At 39.2% G+C, this 21,946-nt stretch overlaps 1 protein-coding gene across 2 annotated transcripts in view; it reads right to left on the reverse strand.

Annotated features, from left to right (window-relative positions):
• Nucleotides 1-18,131, reverse strand: part of LOC121638194 (ras and Rab interactor 2-like) — a 54,808-nt gene extending 36,677 nt beyond the window's left edge. For both annotated transcript variants that reach the window (XM_041982783.1, XM_041982784.1), the window contains exons 1-2: nucleotides 17,953-18,131; nucleotides 889-1,012 (exon numbers count right to left, since the gene is read on the reverse strand). In XM_041982783.1, the coding sequence (XP_041838717.1) occupies nucleotides 889-1,012; nucleotides 17,953-18,002 (174 nt within the window). In that variant the 5' untranslated portion in view covers nucleotides 18,003-18,131. The remainder of the gene's footprint in view (nucleotides 1-888; nucleotides 1,013-17,952) is intronic.
• Between the last annotated feature and the right edge of the window lie 3,815 nt (nucleotides 18,132-21,946).

Consider the following 21,946-nt stretch of genomic DNA (forward strand, 5'->3'; position numbering starts at 1 on the left):
AGCATAAAGGCCGGCCAGGAGAAGAAAGCAGAATTTATTACTAACAGAACTTTGTAGAAAAAGCACACAGATCAACAGTGACCAAGCCTTTTCTCATCTGCAGAAACGTCTTCTTGGCTTTATTCCAGCCATAGAGAAGCATTAATTTTCTTCTTTTCAGACACACATAGAACTTTCTGCTCACTGGTTGATCTTGAGCTGCTCCTGATTGGACATTACCGTCAATCTAAGCTCTCTGATTGGTGGAAAGTTCGACAGGAAGTGGTCTCTTAACAGTAGAGAGAGTGATTTTTTTTATGATGAAAATGCAATAAATAATAGTGTCATCATGTGGATTTACCATATAGTCTAAGTTTGGCAGCTGGATATTAAACCTCCTGGAAACTTCCATGGATCAGCTATCAATCACAATTTACCCCACAGAGTTTCACACCACCTATGCTCAGGAATTGTTGACAACAGTGAGAGCGTGATCTAGTGGAGTTTTAAGAGTTTATTTACTTCAGTATCCCAGGAAAAAAACAAAACAAATGATGCTGTGGAGCATGAACTTTGTGTTTTTCATGTTTTAAACACTTGGAAGATAATAAGTTGGTGGATATGAATTACAATCCACACCTAGATGTCACTATCCGACATACTGGATCTATGATTATATTCTACACCCCAGTAAATCTTCCTCTGACTTTATAAGTTATAGGAAATTCCTGGTCTCAATGTTGACCCAAGAAGCATTTTTTTTGTTCTTTTGTTTTCTAAATAAGAAGATTAGTATTAGAGGCTTTTTTCCTCCTGTAATAAGCTTTAGGTGCTGAGTCACTCCTTCCCCGGAAAACAAACCTTCTGCTCAGACTAAATGATCCGTCTTAAAGCCTCCTCGGTCCTTACCTTAAAGAAGCTGCCGCTCCTGTTTGTGAGACCGCAGGGGGGTTCGTCAGAGGCCATGCTGTCATCCTGACCACAGGACTCAGTCCCTCTCATGTCTGGGATGGCGTCTGCAGCATCTGGAGCTCTATGGGTCAAAAATATGCTTCAGTTCAGACATTGGAGCTGTGGTGCAGCCAGAGGAAATTCTTGCTTTGGCCACAGTCTGTCTTATTGAGGTGCTGGCCTCCTGGAATGCTTTCATTATGCTCTCGATAACATCCACCTCTCCTTCCACCTTCGCGACAGCCCTGATTTTAGTTCATTTGCCTCAGTAATTTCTTTTTATTCTGAACGTCTGTTTTTCTAAACATTTTCACTCTCATTTCATCCTTATATTCCGTTCTAGTTTCATCATAATTAATTTTCCATTTCACACGACCTCCGTTCCAGCACAGCTGCCTTCCTTCCCCACCCATCATATTGGAGGGTTTTTAGGGCTCCACATCCAAAACCTTTACGTAAAGTTAAGAAAGCATAAACATCTGGTAGTATTTGAACAATACGACTGCTTTCTTTTATGACTGTTTTCCATCTTTTTTAGTTTCCCTCTCTCCAAAGCTTGTTAGCCTTTAATTATCTTTATCTTTCGGCCTGTTTGTCTCTCTGTGTTTGGTTCATCCTCTGTTTTCCCCCTCTCTGTCCTCCTCTCCAGCCATCCTGAAACTATTAGGCCAGCCCTTCCCTTCCTGGCAGAGGATCACAGTCCACTGTGGAGCTGCTCTGTTTGTCCATCAGTCCACACGAGCACTTTTATCTCACATAAAGAGAAAGCCATCACTCCCCCCATCCCACCACCACAACTGCAGATTCATTGTTGACTACTGTGGCACAAAATACACAGACCTGAGTAGGGAAAGGTTTTTTACTATATCCTATGCATATGGTTGTTTTTACCAAGTCTGACATTACTATAAAAGGAAATCTGAAAATAATTACATGAAATCCAAATTAAAACAGCACAAATCCATGTTTTTAGATAAAAATGCACAGTTGCTTTTCAGATTTTTAAATAATTACTTTTAAAGCACATTGATTTCCTGTTTTGAAGAAACCCTCAAAAACAAACAATTAATTTTTATTAACCATTAAAAACCAGCTTTGATTTAAGCTATTATAATTTTTTTTATAAAGTTCAACCTTAAGTTAACCCAAAAAGTTTAACTTAAAACACAAACATACTATTAATTCAAGTTTTATGGATAAGGACATCATAAAAAGTAATAATTTAACATCTTGTAGAATTGTTTGAAATCAGTCTGAGGGGAGATTCCAGCTGACATGTTTACGTCCACAGTCCTGTTTTGTTTTGCTGCCGCCATTGTTCAAGTCTCCCCTGAAACTCATTACGTCACCCCCATGTGATTCAAGCATGCGCAGAGACAACATCCACTTCAAAATGACTGGAATGGCTGTATACATGTTTGTTTTTCTTTTTTTTTTCCCTGCTGATCTGATCATGAACAGGTCTAAACCACCCCTCTCAACCGAACTGTTAATTCTTTACAATCGAGGTCGATCGGACCAGCTGACATGTTACCTTACACATTTTTATTCTGATTGGATGTTCGATCAGATTAAAAGTGTTCCATGTAAGCCTAGCTAATGACAGCAGAACAATCCCAGATCATCATCCCTCCACCACCATGCTCCACAGTTTGAACTGAACTTCCTGGAGCATCCACTCCTGGGAAGATTGGCCCTGCTGCTCATAATCTTCATTTTTATGGAAGTATAAGCTGGACGTTGTTTTTCACACATTGCCTCTTTATTTAGATCTACCTATTATTATCATATTTTCCCTTCATAAAACTTTAGATGTGAAAGTATTTTGTCTTTTGCACAACTGCAAGTAAACAAAAGTTTATAGTAAAACTAACCTTAAATTTTTACTCAGTCAAATTAATCAGACATCGTTAGGAAATTCCCATTTCTCTTTTTATTTTTTGAGATTCTCAATTGTCTACTTCATTACAAATTTTAGAATAATATACAGATTTTTAAAATCCAAACTAAAAATGGTGAGAACAGGAAAACTTAGAGTCTGATCACATTTACAAAAACATATTTAGTCTAAACCTGTTGTATTATGTAATGGAAAATTTATTCATATACCCTTATAGTTTGTAGGTTACACTTTGTATGTCTGTGTATTTAGATAAGAACTCCTTCTCACACCTTCCCCCCCTCTCTCATCCCCTCAACAGATGTTGAGGGTTTAATGAGCTTCCTCCTTTGCACCCTTCACTCCGTAACATTTGTTAACAGCTATGTGAGAAATTTAAAACAATGATCTCCTACTGTGATGTTATCAGCTCATGCCTGGTATATTAACTAAGTTCACTTGTATCTCGCCAGACTCACGCAGACAAACTCCTTTGACTGTGGGACTCTCATTGCTGATCAGCTCTTAATAAATAATACTTTGTTCGATTCTCACTTAGTGTGTGATCTTTGATAACTAAAAATTCCACAACAATTTGGCGTCACGAACAGGATATCTTGAGTGACTGACCGGAGGACCAGAACCCGTGATTGCGCATCCTGAAGGATACTTCAGCCCCTGGGTCAGCCTTAACCAACAGGGGACGGTGGAGGGACTCCGTTCAGGCACCACTGATATCCAGAACGAAGTCTGCATGTGGAGCAGCATCCAGAATCACACACGGTGAGAAGTTTTCATATCGGACTCCCATTTACTGCTCCTTTTCGCAGGGTCCCACTATCTTGTGAGGCAAGGTAGGTCACTATTCTACTGCGGTAGGGTAGAGTTAGTCCGGCACTGGAGTGAAAACTTCAGTGGTAATAAGAGGCGTTTTAGTAATTTTTGTGCCTGGGTTTGGACAACCCGAAAACAGAGAGAAAATCCAGCAGGAGACGTCCTAGCTGCATAATGGGAAACACAGCTGTGACGGAGAAGGAGAGTAAATGGGACTCCCCAATATGTAACAAAGGAATAAATAAATAAATAAATAAATAAAAGGGCCAAACAATAATATTTAAGGGTAAATATAAGTATGTCAAATAGGTGCACCTTATAAAATAACTAAAGAAGAAATAAATATATTACATAAAATAAGTGTATTGCTGAAGCATAAAAGGGAAGAATAATGATACCAAATAATAAGAAGATAACGAAAGAGTTAAAGTGTTAAAGTGTGTGGTTGGATATTTCCCTCACATTCCGAAGCAGCAGACAGAGAGGACACGCTGCCGGTAATAATGAAGCACTGTCTAACAGTTTAAGTAGGATTGAGAAATCTCATGAAGAAATAAAATGGGTACCTTAACAGTAAAAACTAAATTAGAAGGAGATGCTAAAATTACGTCTGGAAAAGATCCAGATAATAAAAAATGATCTGATCAGGCTGAGGAAATGTTTTGCTCTGCTCCAGAATACTTAATACATACAAGGACACCTTCGGGTTGTAAAAGCTGGTTGTTTGAAAAAACATAGTTTTTGAGTCTCAGCTGACTTGTATTTGCGTTTATAAAATATTTTTACAAGACTTTCAGTCCTTTCTTATGAACACCTTTATCACAATGCTTTAATTTTATTGTGTTCTTTCTACGTAATTTGTGTATTCTTTTAAAACCTTGTCAAACATAAACAATTTTTACCTTAAAGGAAATTAGATACACACACTGAAGGTTCATTTTTAGCATTGTCAAATCTCTGAGAGAAAACACTTGCAACTTTCCTCAGACACATGCATAAACTTTTGTAGGATAAATATTGACCCTATTTTTTTTTTGTCTTCTTTTCCTAGTTCCTCGGTCTCCGTGGGAGACACCCTCTCCTGAAGCTCACAGGCTGCATACCTGACCCCTACTCAGTTCTTCCGCCTGGATAAAAGTCAGCAGAGACCCACCGATATATATATATATGTATATATATATATCTAAAATTTCTATCACCACCATGTCCTACGAACTGATACGGATGCCCATATCTACCAACACCACCTGATGCTCTACAAGATTCAAGAGAAGAAACAAAGACATCTGATATCCAACAATATCCTAGTTTCAAAGAGACTGAAACCAGATGTTTGATGGACGGGTAAACATCTGTTTTTGGATGGTAGGACACCATCCTCCACAACGCTCCTGATCATGCGTTTTGTTCAGAGAACAAGAAGACTAAACTGGGACAAGAAACTGACTGTGAGCTCTGTAGTCCAGCTCCGAGGTGGCGTGGCCGCTGGACTTTGAGGGGCGAACCGAGAGGTGGGTGCTGAAGACCCGAGGTTGGAAAACCATCCGGTTCTACTGACCAGAGAGAGAACATCCACATGGTGAAAAAGGGTCATTGGCCATAAAATCAAAAGGCGGTTTGCCGTCTGACTGATCCACGGCAGAGCTGACTCGGGGATGGAAGCAGTCATGTGACCAGTTAAAACAATGATGGTGAGATTGTTCTGATTTCTTACCACAAATAATTAATGATTTCATTCAAAATCTTTATTGAAGTTAAGCAGATCTACATCTTTTTATGGAAAGAAAGTGTTAAAGAGTAAACAGAAGAAGCTTCACGTCTAGACATTTCACACACAAAAGACTAGTTCACAGCTGGAACTAGAGACACCTTTACATACACAAATACACGCACGCTCACTGCAACGAAGTACTTGCTTGCTACTGACATCACATAACATGAAATGATGAGCTACTAACCCTGTTTTGTTTTGTTTTCATGATTTAGAAAGAACAGAACATGTTTAGTGAGCTGGTGGTGACAACCTTTCCTCAGTTATCCAACACTGATCGGCTCATTTATAGAGGAGAAGAAAATGAGTAAAACGGGATGAAAATAATGTTTTGTTTATTTTATCCCTTCAGATGCATTCTAATTGTTACTCACTGACACATGAATTTATATTTTCTCCAGATTACCGTCTAACCATTGACCCAGGATCTGATAAGATGGTATCTCTCTCATTACTACAGCTGAAGTAGTGAGAGTGAGTAAAACCTTCCTGCCAGAGGTGGAAATGCCAACATACTGATCCTTATGTACATTTCTGTAATACTGAATGGCAGTTTCCCTGCTTGGTTCTGTGTGGTGATGCAAACTGCAAGTCCCCTGATTTCCTGAAAACCTTAAGTGTGTGCGTGAATTGCACCAAAACCGTTCATGTGTCTCTGGGTCCTAATTATTTTATTTTGTCTTTCACAAATGGCTTAGATTAGGGTTTTAGTACTCTTGGTACGGTATCTATAATCCATATTAAACAAGAATTGAATCTGAAACAGTTTTAAAGATACAAACTGAATACATAATAGATGTATTTTTCAGTCAAGCAAACTAAAAATCTGAAATCTGTCTGAAAACAGATGAATCAATAAATAAATTGCTTAGAGGAAATTTCCTAAGACCAAAAGAAAATGCTGATGTACGAATTAAATTACGTTAAGGAGCTCCTCTATTAACTGTCATCAGATGTAACTGTATGCAAATTACTTTTAGCAGAACAAAGAAAACCTTAAAAAACTAAAACAACAAATGTTGAGGCAGATAAAATTACTTTTAGGTCATTGTTAGCTCTGCATTAAAACAGGAAAATGCACTATAAAATGACCAGAGATACCAGAAGAAAATTAAAACCTGTTTCATATTGGTCTGATATCCATGGATATTTTAAACTGATTCTCTTATACAAATAATAATAATGAAAAAGGGATTTGTAAAAGACTAAAAGAGGAAAGCGCTGCTCGAGCAAATTTGGCTGATGATGGACACATCATTAAAAGAATTTTAATTGGGTTTACGTCCATATCATCTTGGAGTAGAAAGCATTAATAATAAAAATCTCCAAAACAATTAATGTTTTCCAAACAATTTCAAAATGAACTTTAAGGATCCTCATGAATGCAGGAAAATTGACCTGCTCTGATTTGGCCTTTCTGCGCAGAACAACTGACGTGACTTTGACAAAGTTTCTGACTCTGACCTGACGACAAACCACTGATGGACTGATATTGAATGAACTTTTCTTCCAACAGGTTCTTATCCAGGATTGTTTCCACAGAAGGCTGATTGCTGTTTTATAACACTGTTAATTCTGCTGCCATTAACAGTTACACACATTTATTGTCATGAAAAGAAGGTCTGATAATCTGTTTACAGGAGGAGGAGACGTCTACTCTACATCTCTTTTTGTAAAATATGTGTATGTGCATTTTAAAATCAAAAATGACTTTGACCCTCATGACATTTTGGGATAAACTTTTACAGGTGGAGTGGAATATATCACCATGTACACATGTGCTTATGCTGATGAGGATTGTTTTTACAGGGGGATGCCGGAACAGGCAACTTCAGGATTCAAGCATACAAGAATTTTAATGTTTTGTGTACAATTTCACTCTTATCTAGGATAATGTGACATATTTACACAGATGGGATGTATATCAGTTTTTGATAAATTGACTATTCCACCATGCACCCCTGGTTCTGCAGGTATTGTGCGCGCTACTGATGGACAACCCTGCCTTTCTTATCATTCTTCCTTGTCATTTCTTCCCATGGTTTGCTAGGTTGTCACATGGGGTGGACCATGTGACAAAAGGGAGGTGATATTCTAAATAACATCTCTGATTCCTTTTGAACAGAAAGTTCTTTCACAGGTACACAGTGTGGGTAAGGAAGGCCTGCCACGCCAGCATCAGATCTGCTCCACTCCTTGGTTCCGGGAGACTGGATCTTGGTCTGGGAGACGAGAAGAAAGCACTGGCGTTTTGAAAGGTGGCTGGGTCCATTCCAGGTCCTGTTGGTCACTCATACAGCAGTGAAGGTCGCTGAAAGGTCCACGTGGATTCACACATCCCACTGTAGGAGGTTCCAAGGTACACCAACCCGAGCTCCAGCTGACCTCTCAACCACAGGGCAGAATAATCCCTGAGGTCAGCCCCGTGCGAGATAGTCCATTCTCCACGTGACAACATGAAGTACACCCAGGCTGCCGTGAGGGGATGGTCGTGCGTCATCCTCTTCATCCTTGTCGCCTTCCTCCTCTGATGCCTGGATCCAACCGGGCCTCGCCCAACACAACGCGCCCTAGCTTCGTCCCAACCCGCCAGATGACTGCAGGGGACAGAAGCACCCTCTTTGAGGAAGCACCACCGAGACGACCACACTCTTCAGCATCATGACAACACTGAATTTCCAGCAATACAAACTCCACATGTGTTTTATCCAGAACTGTTTTTTTAGCGAAACGGGACAGATACACTATTCTCTTTAAGACACTCTAGTCTCATGTATATCCTCACCTTCCCCCAAACACTCTGACTCGTTCACCTTAAATTCTTGTGATTATTCCCTGGCTGTTCTCTTTCTACAGAGTGGGGCTTAAGAGTTGTTGTGTTTAAACATTGCGGCCTTTTCCTGACCCCTTTTAACACCCCCATCGTGTTAAACGCGGTATCTTCTCTCCACAGATGAAAGAATTTATGATGACTTTGCCCTGGTGGGGGATTGGGGAACTGGTTTGGGCTGTGAAAGATCTATCAATCTCTTTGGAAAATTTAACCTCTCTGGTGGATTCTGGGTTTAGCTTGCTGCAAAAGGAAGTTAGGCTTTGAGAATAATGCCTCTATAAACAGGATGGCTCTTGATTTTATTAGCTACACAAGGTGACACTTGTGCTCCGATAGGAAATCAGTATTGTACCTTTGTCCCTGATACATCTGCTAACTTGTCTGTGATCCATGATGCCCTTACTGATCTCTGGGACTGGCTTACTAGTGATTCTTGTATTCTCCATATGGTGGTTTGAAGTTCTTTGAGTAAATTTTCTCTTTATGTGTGATTAATATGTTGCATTTTAATCAAAGGGGTGGATTGTAATGGAAAATTTATTCATATACCCTTATAGTTTGTAGGTTACACTTTGTATGTCTGTGTATTTAGATAAGAACTCCTTCTCACACCTTCCCCCCTCTCTCATCCCCTCAACAGATGTTGAGGGTTTAATGAGCTTCCTCCTTTGCACCCTTCACTCCGTAACATTTGTTAACAGCTATGTGAGAAATTTAAAACAATGATCTCCTACTGTGATGTTATCAGCTCATGCCTGGTATATTAACTAAGTTCACTTGTATCTCGCCAGACTCACGCAGACAAACTCCTTTGACTGTGGGACTCTCATTGCTGATCAGCTCTTAATAAATAATACTTTGTTCGATTCTCACTTAGTGTGTGATCTTTGATAACTAAAAATTCCACAACAATTAACCCTAATGTAAAGGGTAAAGTAACTACCATGAGGTTAAGTCAATGCATTGCATCTAGGCGTAGACTGCACCCGTTTCCTGTCTCAAACTACAAGTGATAGTCTGACTCTGACATGAAGGTTTTATTTTCACAAAGTGAACAAAGTGCAAAGCTGAATTAAAACACGAACTCTACGTGCTTCCTGCTGAGAATGTTTATTGAAACCTGTCAGCAATAATTCTTTGAGTTCTTGTAAAAGATCTATTTAACAAGATTCAGATCAGGGGGGCCATTCCTCCCAATCACGCCCCTCCAAAACTCAGTCATTATCCCCACGAGCACTGACGTCCCCCAGCAGAACGAAGGAGTCCCTGGAAGGAGTGCTCTCCAACACCCCCTCCAAGGACTCCAAAAAGGGTGGGTATTCTGAACTGTTGTTCGGTGCATAAGCACAAACAACAGTCAGGACCCGTCCCCCCACCTGAAGGTTGGAGGGAGGCTACCATCTCATCCACCGAGGAAAACCCCAACGTACAGGCACCAAGGCAGGGGGCAAAGAGTATGCCCACACCTGTTTGATGCCTCTCACTGGGAGCAACTCCAGAAAGGAAGAGTGTCCAGCCCTTATCAAGGACAGTAGTTCCAGAGCCCTAGCCGTGCGTCGAGGCGAGTCCAACTATATCTAGGAACCGCTCAACCTTGTGCACCAGATCAGGCTCCTTCACCACCAGAGGAGCGACGGTCCATGTCCTTAGAGCTAGCTATTGCAGCTGAGGATCAGATCACCAGGGTCCCCGTCCCATTAGCCTGGCATCAGTGGGGGGCGCCAGTGACCCATGTCTGGGCAAGGGAAACCTGGATCCATTGCTTTGATTCATCATGAGGGTCTGTTGAGCTGGGATGAAAGCTTAATCACACTAAACTAAAATATGTTAAGCTAAAATACATTATGCTATAATACGCTATGTTAAGTTAAATTCATAAAGTTAAAATACATTAAATAAAATATGCTAGGCTAAAATATGTTAAGCTAAACTTGGTTAGGATAAAATATGTCAAGCTAAAGTACAGTAAGCTAAAATACATTAAGCTAAATATGTGGTGCTAAAATACATTAAGCTAAATATGTGGTGCTAAAATATGTAAATAGGTAAATATGTGGAGCTATAATGTGATAAACTGGAATACGCTCAGCTAAAATATGTTAAGTTCATAATTCATTAATTAGCTGAGAACAATGAAGTCATGAACAGCTATTAAATTGAGATTTTTATTTTATTTATTTATATTTTGAGGGGATGGGTTGGGGGGGGGGTCTGGTTTTTCTGCAAAACACAAATATACCTTAGTGTTACCCTGTCAAACCACGCTGCTGTTGGAATTGTGTTTAATCTGTCTAACTTAATCATTATGAACTGAATTTGAAAGATGAATGTGGCAATTTTTCAACCACATCATTATAAAAAAGCACAAATAATCATATTAAGTCAAATTAGCAATAAATTACGTTCACAAACAAACAACCACAATGAGCCACATACACATCTGGAGAGTTGCATGCACATACTCCAATGACGACAATGATAGCCATTAGCCACGTTGCTTTTCACTGCCTTTGGATATATATACACACATTTCTGATAAAAACACGTCATGGAGGTCCTCTACTTTCAAAGAGCCCAGTTTGCCCTGACTGGTCAGCTTCACCAGCCTGATCAGACACAGTTCGCTTTTCCCCAACATCTCAACTCAAACTGACGAATAAGTGAGCACATCATTTAAAAAAAAATCACCATAAACATTTAATTTAATTTCATCATGGGGAGGGGATGCCTTCTAAAAATACATCAGATTTCTGCTTATTTAAACTTTCCGGACACGATGACAACATGAAGTTGTGCTTTGTGTGTTCGTTGAGAGGCCAACAGGCTCCATGCTGCTGGGCTCAGGGAGGAGGCCACAGGCAGCTGCACAAACCCTGCTGAAATGAAGTCCCACATGTGGGTCATGTTATTGCCCTGAGGCGAACCAGATGATGCCGTGGGTGTGCGTCCAAAGGAAACAGTGAAAAAGATGTGGACAAAGCCAAGCTACATGCTAACAACAAGGCCGAGCAGAAAGCGGTTTGTGGGGCTGCAGAGCTGAATGAGCTGAGCTGTTTGTCCACATTGTTTTGGTTTGGAAGAATTCCCCCCTTTTTTTTTGTTGTAGTTTTTTGGGGGTTTTTTGTTCATGACGACAGAAGGTTTGGGAGTTTTTAAAACATTCCCTGAAATGTTTGTTGATCTTCTGTCAGTCTAACACCAACCTGACCAACACTGTGACCTCTAAACACAGCTTTCAGAGACTCATAATAACAAAGTAAAAATGCTTGAAATGACACTGCATACTTAATGGCAGTGCTACTGGAATAAATCATGGTTAGAAACTACGTCAGACAGCAACTCCGCCTTGCCACAGCTTTTCACACTGAAGGTCAGCTGGCAAGACCTGGACTATTTCATTGAGCTGCTCCCCTTTAAATAACCTCCAGGAACAAGCTAATGCCTGAGCTCCGAAGCAAAGAGGAAGAGGAGGAGGAGGTGAGGACTCAACCACAAAGAAATTATTTTAAATAACAGTACGAGATACGAAGGAGAAACAGGAGCTAAGCAAACACAATAAATACTTGAATCCAAGCTGGTCTGCAACCTAAAATGGGTCCAGATTCATCATGAAGCAACTTGACTGTCATATTCTGAACGATTAGTTCAAAAATCAACAATAACCAAACGTAATCAAACGTACTTTTATGTTGAAATTAGCTGTATTTTCATTTCCTCTGACATGTCGTTTTCTGTTTACTGGTCTGTCTGTTTTAAGATCTTATTGATCAACTGATTGATCACTACACCAAACACCCAACCAGAGAGAGCTTCCTCGCAGACATTGATGAGGTCTATCAGTGATGACACCAACTTTAACAACCAATCACAGCCGAGTATTTTCAAAAGCAAACGTGGCTCAAGATGCAGTCTTCTTATTTTACTTTTTTGTACATAATAATAGATCAATATATAAATCATTTCTAATACACTGTTAAACAAGTTTACTGGCTATTGGCACAACCTTTATTCTAAAAAAATAAAAAATAAAGGCAAAAAAAAAAATCGTGATCTGATTTGTACGTCAGGCTGTGTTGAAAACTTGTGAACAAACAGATAAAAGAATATTTTCATCTACAAAGACTCTTTTCTTTAAACGAACATTGTTCTCAGACTTCCCAGCTTGTCCAGATCATTGGCTGACTGAGACCGTGATGCTGAATCGGTGGTTTTCATGAGGCACCAAAACATTTTCTCCGTCTCCTCACTTATTGTGCAAGACTAAAGAAAAATAACAGAAAGTAGTTCAAAAACATGTGTTCTTCCTGCCTACTATCTTTATTTGGATCAGAAAATAACAGATGGAAACTTGGGAAAGAGGTTTTTATAGAGTAGTGGGCAGAACAACTCAGGACAGATGAGTTGTTGTCAAAGAGCCAGCAACATTTGTTGATGCTACGCTTACATGGTGTATATTTCTAAATGCATTTAAGTTTAGTCACATTATAAACTCACTGGAAGCAGATGAATCATAGGTGGACGAGTACTCCATCCAGCAGAGAAGCTCGGGCTTGCTGGTGCTTGAGGCTAAATATGATAAGCTTATCACGAAGATGTGCATATTAGCTGTAAGGCAGGGCCCACACCCCCTCCCATACATGGAAAATACTCTGGTGGATTACCTCTCGTATTGACTTATAGACTCGCTTGGTCAGTTTCAGGAGCTGTTACTAAAGAACTGAGCAAACATCTAAAGAAGACCAGAGTGAGTTTTCTGACATTTGGATCATCTCTGTGAGCTCCTCCAGATCACAGAAGAGTGAAAACAGCTTGTAGGTCATGTAAAAACACTTCTTTAATCTAGACTTTGTCTTTTGGATTTTAGCGTTTTATGATATGTTTTGTATCTAAGTAACTGCTTTTCCTTTATAATTTATTTAGTTTTTCTTCCTACTTTTACATTTCATACACCCGTGTGTAGTTTATCTTATTAACTTTATCCGCATTCCTTTGGTGCCTTGCTTTTTAAAGATTTTTTCCTCACTTCCTGTCTTCATTGAGTGCATGGATTTAGGTCATTTCCTTAACCCTCTAAAACTTAATTAGGTGGTACCCAAACTTTATGACCTACGACCCCCAAGATAATGAATGTTGATGTTCGCTACCGACCCCCGCAATGACTGAGTAGTTAATAATGTGATATATCTACGAGTCATCTTACGGCCATCCTCTACATGTAAGGCTGGAAAACGGTCAGAATCTTCACAAAAAAGGAGATAAAGTGGTTTTTGGTGGATTATGTCAACAATAAAACAATATCCAACAATAAAAATTCTAAATGTAAGACTTGAAAACTATCAGAGACTTCATAAATAAGGAGGATACATTGGTTTTTGGTCAATTTGGTTTGCCACTGTGACAAGGCACCCACATGCCCAAAATCTGTGTCTCTCCCCGAGATAATGCCAAATTCAGATTTTTAATATGGCATGAGTGATACCTTTGTTGTTTATTCAATAACGCATTAAAAAATAACACGTTAATTTCACACATTCATTTTGACAGCCCTAAAAAATTCTCAAATTTATTTAATAAATGTAGGCTACTTTTTTTTTCTTTTTTACAATGATCTGGTGACCCCCTGAAATTATCATGGGACCCGTGTGGGGTTCGGGACCCTCAGTTTGGAAAAAATTGACCTAATGTATCATAATTGTTACGATAGGTCTCAGAAACAGAATGTACCACTTCAGGGTAAAAACTTTTAAAATCCTGTTGTTGACAATCTGCCCCCTGGTGGAGACTTTTGGCACTACAATTAATCCTCAACTAGAGAAGCCATTGCTAGGCTTCTTTACTTTTTGATAGCTCTTTCAAAGAGATGAATTTGTAGAATTAACATTTTTTAATGCATAAATAACAAAGTTATTACTCATGCCATATTAAAAATCCAAATTTGATTTTACCTGGTGGAAGAAGCTGATTTTACGCATACAGGTGCCTTATCAGTGTTGGACCGAATCCATCAAAAACAACTTTATTCTTCTTATTTATGAAGTCTCTGATAGTTTTCAAGCATCACGTTTAGAATTTTTAGCATTGGGTGTCCAGAAACAAAGATTTTATGGGTGCTATTTTAAATATCCTCATTGGGCATTATCTGGCGGGAGAAGCTGATTTTGGCATGTTGGTACGTTATCACAGCGTTAAACATAATCCACCAAAAAACACTTTACCCTCCTCTTTGTGAGGATTCTAACGATGGCTGTAGCATGACCAATCTGATATATCAGACAATTAACCACTCGGTCGTTGCATCTGGCATTCTGGTCCACAGCACATACTGAGGAACTGAAATTAAAGCATCCATATTATTACATTATTATCAATCGATATCAATACCAACGTTGGCATTGATATTATGGATATTCAGATCAATCAGCCCACCACTACTCGGCTCTGATACAAAGTGTGCAGTGCTGTGGGATTCAATGCCAGGTGGAGTATAAATATAAAAAATGTGCAGAAACAAAGACAAGAATCAGTAAAACGCTGTGTGGAATCTCCTCAAGAAAATTAAGGAAAATGGGGCCCTGCTCAACCTCAGCCAGGTAAAGCTAGTATATCATAAATCTACCACGACTATAAACAGTTATATGAGAGCAAAGCGTTAAACACGAGGTCCATCTACGCACTAAAATCAGAAAGGACGCAGTAAACTCACTATCGATGTGTCCCGGGGACGCACCTCATCTTTCCCATGAAAAACAATACACTGAACAACAGGTCGTGTTTAAAATCACAGTAACTAACAAAAAAATGTCAGTGTTTCATTGACTGAATATGCAGCTTTGGCACTACGTAGTTTTTTGCTCCAACAACATTTTGTTGTACCGATGACAATAAAAGCTTAAAATCTGAAAACCAGTCAAACAACAGGCACCAAACAACAATAAATGATGATTCACCACTATGTACATCTATTAACTTAAATGTGTTAGTGACACAGTTTGCATTCTGGCAGTTAGCATTTTATTTTATTTCATTGCCTCCTACACCAGTGGTTCCCAACCTGCAGGCTGGGACCCTCCAAGGGGTCCACCAAAGAGCACAGGGGGCCCTTAAGACTTTGAACATTAAGAGCCATTGTGCTTGATGTCCACACACTGTTCCTAGTTCAAGAAAAAACAGCAAGGCTCTATGTTAATTTAATTAACTTAATTTGACTCTTGCTTTTTGGAAGGACAGGACTCAGCCAGAATACAGTATTTATGGTGAAAGCATACATTTCATATGGACTAGTGTAACCCTGCAAAAACCAGCTGGGTTTGTGTTATTAATAATAAAAACATTGTTAAGAGTTACAGGAAGAGCGATATTCAGAACTGGTATATGGTATGATTGAGCTGTGTTAATAATAAAACCTCGGTGGTATTTGTTATTGGTATGTGACCTTTTGAGACTTCAAATTTTATTTCTTTTATTTCATATATAAACATGAATATGTCAGTTAATTATAACCTTGTCATAACATACCACTATCACTACAATTTAAGAAATAAAAGAATAAAAAAAAAAATAGATTTTTTTCCCAGAGATGCATTCAAATCATCACCTGTGGGTCCCGGGACTCATTACGCTGAAAACCTGTCAACATCACTGCTTCCGTCAGTTTTGTTGAAGGTAAAGGTTTTTTGCTTGGTGAAGAATCAAGACAGAATAAAAGTTATCTTAAATATTTTAAAATCCCTGTTTCCGCTGATATGAGACCTCAGTGACTTTTGTAATTTTAATGTGCAAAGATAAAAAAAAAAGCTGCAACAGCACCAACACAGCCAAGAATAACCTTCTCTTCAGACTGTTCCACATATTTTCTAAACTGTCGACAAGCCGCAGCTAAAATGCTGCCACTTAGAAGAGATTAAAGCTGTCAATTTTTCCAAGAACCAAGTTGGCGCAAACAGGAAAACCAGCATTCTGTTTCTGAACCGACGGGGTGATATCATGCCCGGCTGAAGGACGACTTCTGCCATCTGTGCAGGTCCTGTGAAGGAATTCAGTGTTAACATCCCCCACAGGGATAGTTTATTCTCACACCGGTAACTCGAGTGGTTGCTTCCCCGTCCAGATAAAATGACATCACTTCTTAAAAACCTGTGGACGTCTCAGTTCTGTCCCAAAGCTGCAAAGAAGAAGCCGTTTCAACAAGAAGCCTCTTTCTGAAACAGCTGCAGGGGAAAACAATTTAAGCATCAACTCAAGGACTAATCAGCTTCATAACCCAGATCGGACAAGCTGCAAGTTATTTTTCTCATTAATTAAATACCTTTTTGTTGACTCACTTCCCCCGTAGCGGGATGTAAATGTACCTCTTTGTGCCAAAAGTCCTTGTTATGCTGTGAAGGTAATCTGCTCAATAGATTCCAAAGAGGCTTAAATGAGAAAACTGGCCACTTTATTATTCTAATAAACATCAGTAACCACTTGTTCAGAACAGACAGGGAAGCGAGCGCTGCTGAAGATGGCAGGTATTCAGGTGCAGACATGTTTTTAAATGAAACCATGAAAGTAAGCAGGAGCAAGCTCCTGCAGAAAACTTTCAGGAGTTTCTGGAATTTTAAGAGTTGTCAATTTCTATGAAATGAATTATTTTTTAATCATAATAAGGTAATAAAGTAGGTTTCATCCCTAAGTCCTGGTGTTGTCACCCCAAGAGACATTTTTAAAGGGAACTTAAAAAAAAACGTGCAGAGCGTTTTCCACATCAGCCTTCAGTGTCAGGAAGATTAGTAAGAATGTAAATATGTGCCAAAATGCACAAGCTTGTAGATATGATGTAAAAGCAACAATCTGAATTTGTATGAAAAAAAATTCTGTTAAAAAAATCATACACACTCATAAACTGAATTTGAGGTTACAGAACCACTTGATTTTCACACAAACATTTCGTTTTTGTTAAACTTCAGAACTTCACAGGGGAGAAGGAAGGCACAACCCCAGATAAAAGGAAGACAATAGATGTTTGGGTGAGTCATTGCTTTGCTCACTTCCTCTATTAAAATTTATATGAGTTAAATGTGAGATCACTGAAACAAAAAAGATGGAAATAAACAACAGTTCAGAAGTATCCAGAGTGGAGGAAGACCAAAAAATGAAACCTTATTGGAAATGCAAAACGTTGCAATTTATAATTTGCCTAAATGTCTGATGTTAAAAACATTTGTTTACTGTATCCGATGTATCAGAAGTCCCATTTTATTGACATTATTTTAGCTTAATAATAAAGAAATAACTGCCTCAACTCCGTTTTATGACATCTAGACATAAAGGTGAACCAGCTGGAGGCTCCAAACCAGACTTTCTGTCCAGTCCCTGTTGAACTACACACCTCATATGGAGGTTAGCTGCTGCGCATGCGCAATATTCAACAATAAGTTTGATGTTTGTTCATGCTGGAGGTATTTGGGGCAAATAGCTGCGCAGCTTTAAGCTACCGAAGAAACTTTTTACAAAATGCTGTCGCGGTGATAAAATCAGGGCAATGAAGGAAGCGAGCAGCTTTACGGAAAACGCGGAAACTCCTATAAACAAACACCAGTAAATAAACATTTCCTCCTGAGTTCACACGCACGCACACAGCTGACGGTCGCTTTACTCTGCTGAGTCTGAAAACAACCGTCCTTTTCTTCCAGAAAACCTGGAAAACTGAAACTCGTCTCCACTCACCTGGAAGTTGATGCGTTCACGTGCTCTTCTTCTTCTGCGTTTTGTTCCATGATGCGAACTCCGCGCGCGACTTTTCAGTTCCGATGGGTTCGGCGACACAATGTCCCCTTGAACCGGTTTACATGGTTTAGAGACGGACAAAGACGAACACGGGGGTGGACTGGATCAGAGGACTGAGAGGTGCGATGGACGGAGGAGGAGGAGGAGGAGGAAGGCTGTAATATGACGCCTGCTCCTGATTGGCTGAAAAGATGATTTTAAGTTTAGTTTTTGTTTTAATGTTTACAGTCAGGATTTAGGTTCAGATCTCACATGCACACACTGAGAAGATCTGTTCTAAAACATAAACACCTCAAATGCAACACAGGCTAAAACAATATAGTTAAATAAATAGTAAATAAAAGTAGAATTAAAGCTACAGTAACAGAGTTATGTCAGTTCCCTCATTAATGATAAACACATACTAATAAAACTGTACCGGCCCCTGTTGATCATCACAATGAATTTATTTGAAAGTTTTCCACAATTTTTACTCATTTAGTCTCAGACTGGTGAACCTCTGTCCATCTTTTTATCTGAAAGGCTCTGCCTCTCTGAAAAATGCCTTTTCAGAATCAGAATCAGAAATACTTTATTAATCCCTTTGGAATTCCTCAGGGAAATTTGTGTTTCCAGTACAACCCCATCCATAGGATCCGGCATACTGAGGCAGCAGCCGTTTCTACAGCACTTATACGCAGTCATCCTTTAGTTGCCCGTTTTAACTCTTTGGTGATGTGTTGCTGCCACTAAAGAAGTAGCTCATATTTTCCATGAATGTAATAAAATGTTTCAGTTTCAACATCTGATATGATATTTATGGTAAACTGGGAGCAAAATATGGGTTGATAAGATTTGTAAATCATTGCATTTTGTTTTAACTGACATTTTATGCAGCATCCCAACATTTTGGGAATTGAGTTTGTATTACCTGAAAGTTTCTCTTTTAATGGAGCCGCCAGGATACAGAAGCACTGTTAAAAACCACACATATTCATGTTTGACAGGTACACAAAAAAACACAGTTTCCACAGAAGTTCTGTCTCAACCTGACAATGCATTACTCATAATACAATCACAAAATGATATTACAGGTCATTTGCATCATGAAAATACAAATCCAATCAGTCAAAAGGTGGGCATCTTTCTTGCTCTAAATCACGTGAAATAAATGGGTGTGACTGTAGCTACATGTGGACAAGGCAAACCATCCCAAACCAGTACTAACCAAACAATGATGAGTCAGAGATTTAGAATTAGTGATGAGTTTTGTGGTAGACAACATGTAAACATCCTCATCTTTTAGCACAGAGATAAAAAAGGCTGCAACACATTTCTTTTTGGCCTTGAATGAAAGACTCTGGAATAAAAAACCTAATTTTAGCCAAGGTTACTGTTCAAAATTAAATTATTAAAGCAAACAAAAAAAATGCAAAAAAAGACCAATGAAAAGGATAAAAAGTGCTGCTCCTTATATGAAGAGACAGTAACAGTTTTTACATCTTTACTGCTGCAGCTGAAAACTGATGTTTAGTGTCCATATACACAGAAAAAAATTTCCAAAAGAGGTGAAACAATAAACATCCTTTTTGGTAGAGATAATAGATCTAAAAACCTGCTACCACACATTAACCGGTAAAAGTTGGACAAGACTTCTGAGCAGCATGAACAGTCTTGCAGCTCTGCACGAAGGAGCCAGAGGAAGCTGGTTTTTCACTCGCAAAGAATGATCACAGTTCCACAAATATGAATAAAGTTATTTTAAAGAAAGCTCTGCTTTGATGTTGAGATGTAGATCAGTCGTTGTTCTCTGAGGACAGCTTCCAGATCAGACCCTTCATGGCCAAATGAGTCCCTTTAACCTCCTCTGGACTAGAGCCCTCTGTACAACAGGTAGCATGAGAGACATGCAGTACAGAAGATCTTCGCACATGTTGGGAAGCGACATTCCTAACATATACCATATTAAAACTAAAGGACTCTACTAAGCATTGCCAATTCAAACCCCAAGAAATTATAAGAGAATGCCTCCTTTTGATTGTAGTGGCAGCACTTTGATGCCAACGGCTGCAGATTCCTCCAGAGTCTAGTCATAAAAGTTTGGCTTCTTGGAGATATTTTTGCAGCAAACATCCTGTTCTTGTTGTGAATTTACTGAAAGTTCCCGTGAAATGATCGCTGGCGTGTTATTCATGCGTTTCCTGTAAGATCTAAAGATTATAGGTTGATCCCGTCCTCTAGAACAGGGATCTTCAACTCTGGTCCTCAAGACCCACTGTCCTGCAGATTTTTGATGTTTCCCTGCTGTAACACAAACTCTAATTAAGGCTTAATAGCAGATCCATTTATTTTGAATCAGGTGTGTTGCAGCAGGGGAACATCCAATATCTGCAGGATAGTGGGCCTTGAGGACCAGGGCTGCTCTGACTTACCTCTAGTGGACCTTTGCAAAAAGTTAGTTTTATCTTTGTTGAACGAGATGCTGGTATATAGTGCAGAACAAGTCAAATACAATAATTTAAACCAGGGATGCCCAGGTTCAGTCCTCAAGATCTACTATCCTGGAACTGTTAGATGCAACCCTTCTTCAATACGCTTGAATTCAATGGCTCAGTTCCCTCATCCACGTCATTCAGCTTTGCAGACCTGGTAACGAGTCATTCATTTGATTCAGGTGTGTTGGGGAAGGGTTACATCTGAAAGTTGCAGGATAGTAGATCTTGAGGACTGAACCCCTCATTTAAACATATAATTTAGCTCCTTGAGAAGAAATCCTGTTTAGTGATACTGCCTGATGCCAGTTGATGTTACTGTAATTAAATGGCTGGAACATTGTTGTGGTTTATTTAATCAAAGCATCAGCTGCAGGGAGTGTTTGAAGACATTTATTCTCCAGAGTTCATCAGATCTCACGTTGTGCTGCTATGAAAGTAATACGTCTTTATTTAAGTAAAAAAAAAAGTGACAAAAGGGAGGCTGAGCCAGATGTCGCTGACTGCTGCCGATGCTTTTCCAGCGGATTTTATCTCCAAAAGTAGCTGCTAAGGGCTGAAAAGGGGTAAGGTCTCAGGTTGGTGAGTAACAGCATTAAAAAAAAAAAACAAGAAACAAAGAAAGTCCAGGGGAAATATTAGCACTGGAGAGGGTTTAAAAGCAGCTTAACCTCCTTCTGTTCTCAGCCACAAGAGTTTCTACACAGTTAACGATAAACCTCATCATCAAAGCTCGAGCTCCTAAGACTGAACCCGGTCTGGCTCATAAAGACACGAGGAAACAGTACGAGTATGTAAATCAGTTTATTGCAAGAAGACCACTGGGCAACATCTTCATCTTGTTCCAGCTCTGAGTTCAGCCCAGAGGTCCTTGTCAACAAAAATGAGGATTTACAAACAATTCAAAGGACATAAGCATCAAACAACGATAATGAGCTGAAAACTAACTGCTGTTGGCCTACTTTCTAAATATTTCTCTTTACACCTCAAATATAACTGCTCATCAAAAGATATTCCAACGTCTGAGTTAATAAGTTTATTCCTCCTGATATGTACACATAATCAAGGCAGTCAGTGCCCTCTTTATCTAGGAAATGCACTAAAATTACACAGAAAATAATCAGAATAATGATAGAGGCATGCAAACCGACCAGTATTTGTCCCTATGTGGTCTACCTTACCCCCCCAACCCCAGCTTCTACTGCCTCTTTAAAGGCAGAACCATGGCGCCCTCTTGTGGCTGCAGGAGGAGCATAAACACCCCTTCTTCCTCCTCAAGCTTTCAGTTTACCAGAAATTCTACTGGAATGAAGATTCCCTTAGATTAAAATAAAATTAAATGAAATAAAGAGGAAATAAAAATACATAACTTCCACATTTATTTAAACACATGCTAAAACATAGTGGAAATACTGTTGAGGACGGTGTTTTCTTCTGTTGGCTCAAAGACACGCAGGAGAATG

This window comes from Melanotaenia boesemani, chromosome 4, assembly GCF_017639745.1.
Source record: "Melanotaenia boesemani isolate fMelBoe1 chromosome 4, fMelBoe1.pri, whole genome shotgun sequence".
Classification (NCBI taxonomy): Eukaryota; Metazoa; Chordata; class Actinopteri; order Atheriniformes; family Melanotaeniidae; genus Melanotaenia; species Melanotaenia boesemani.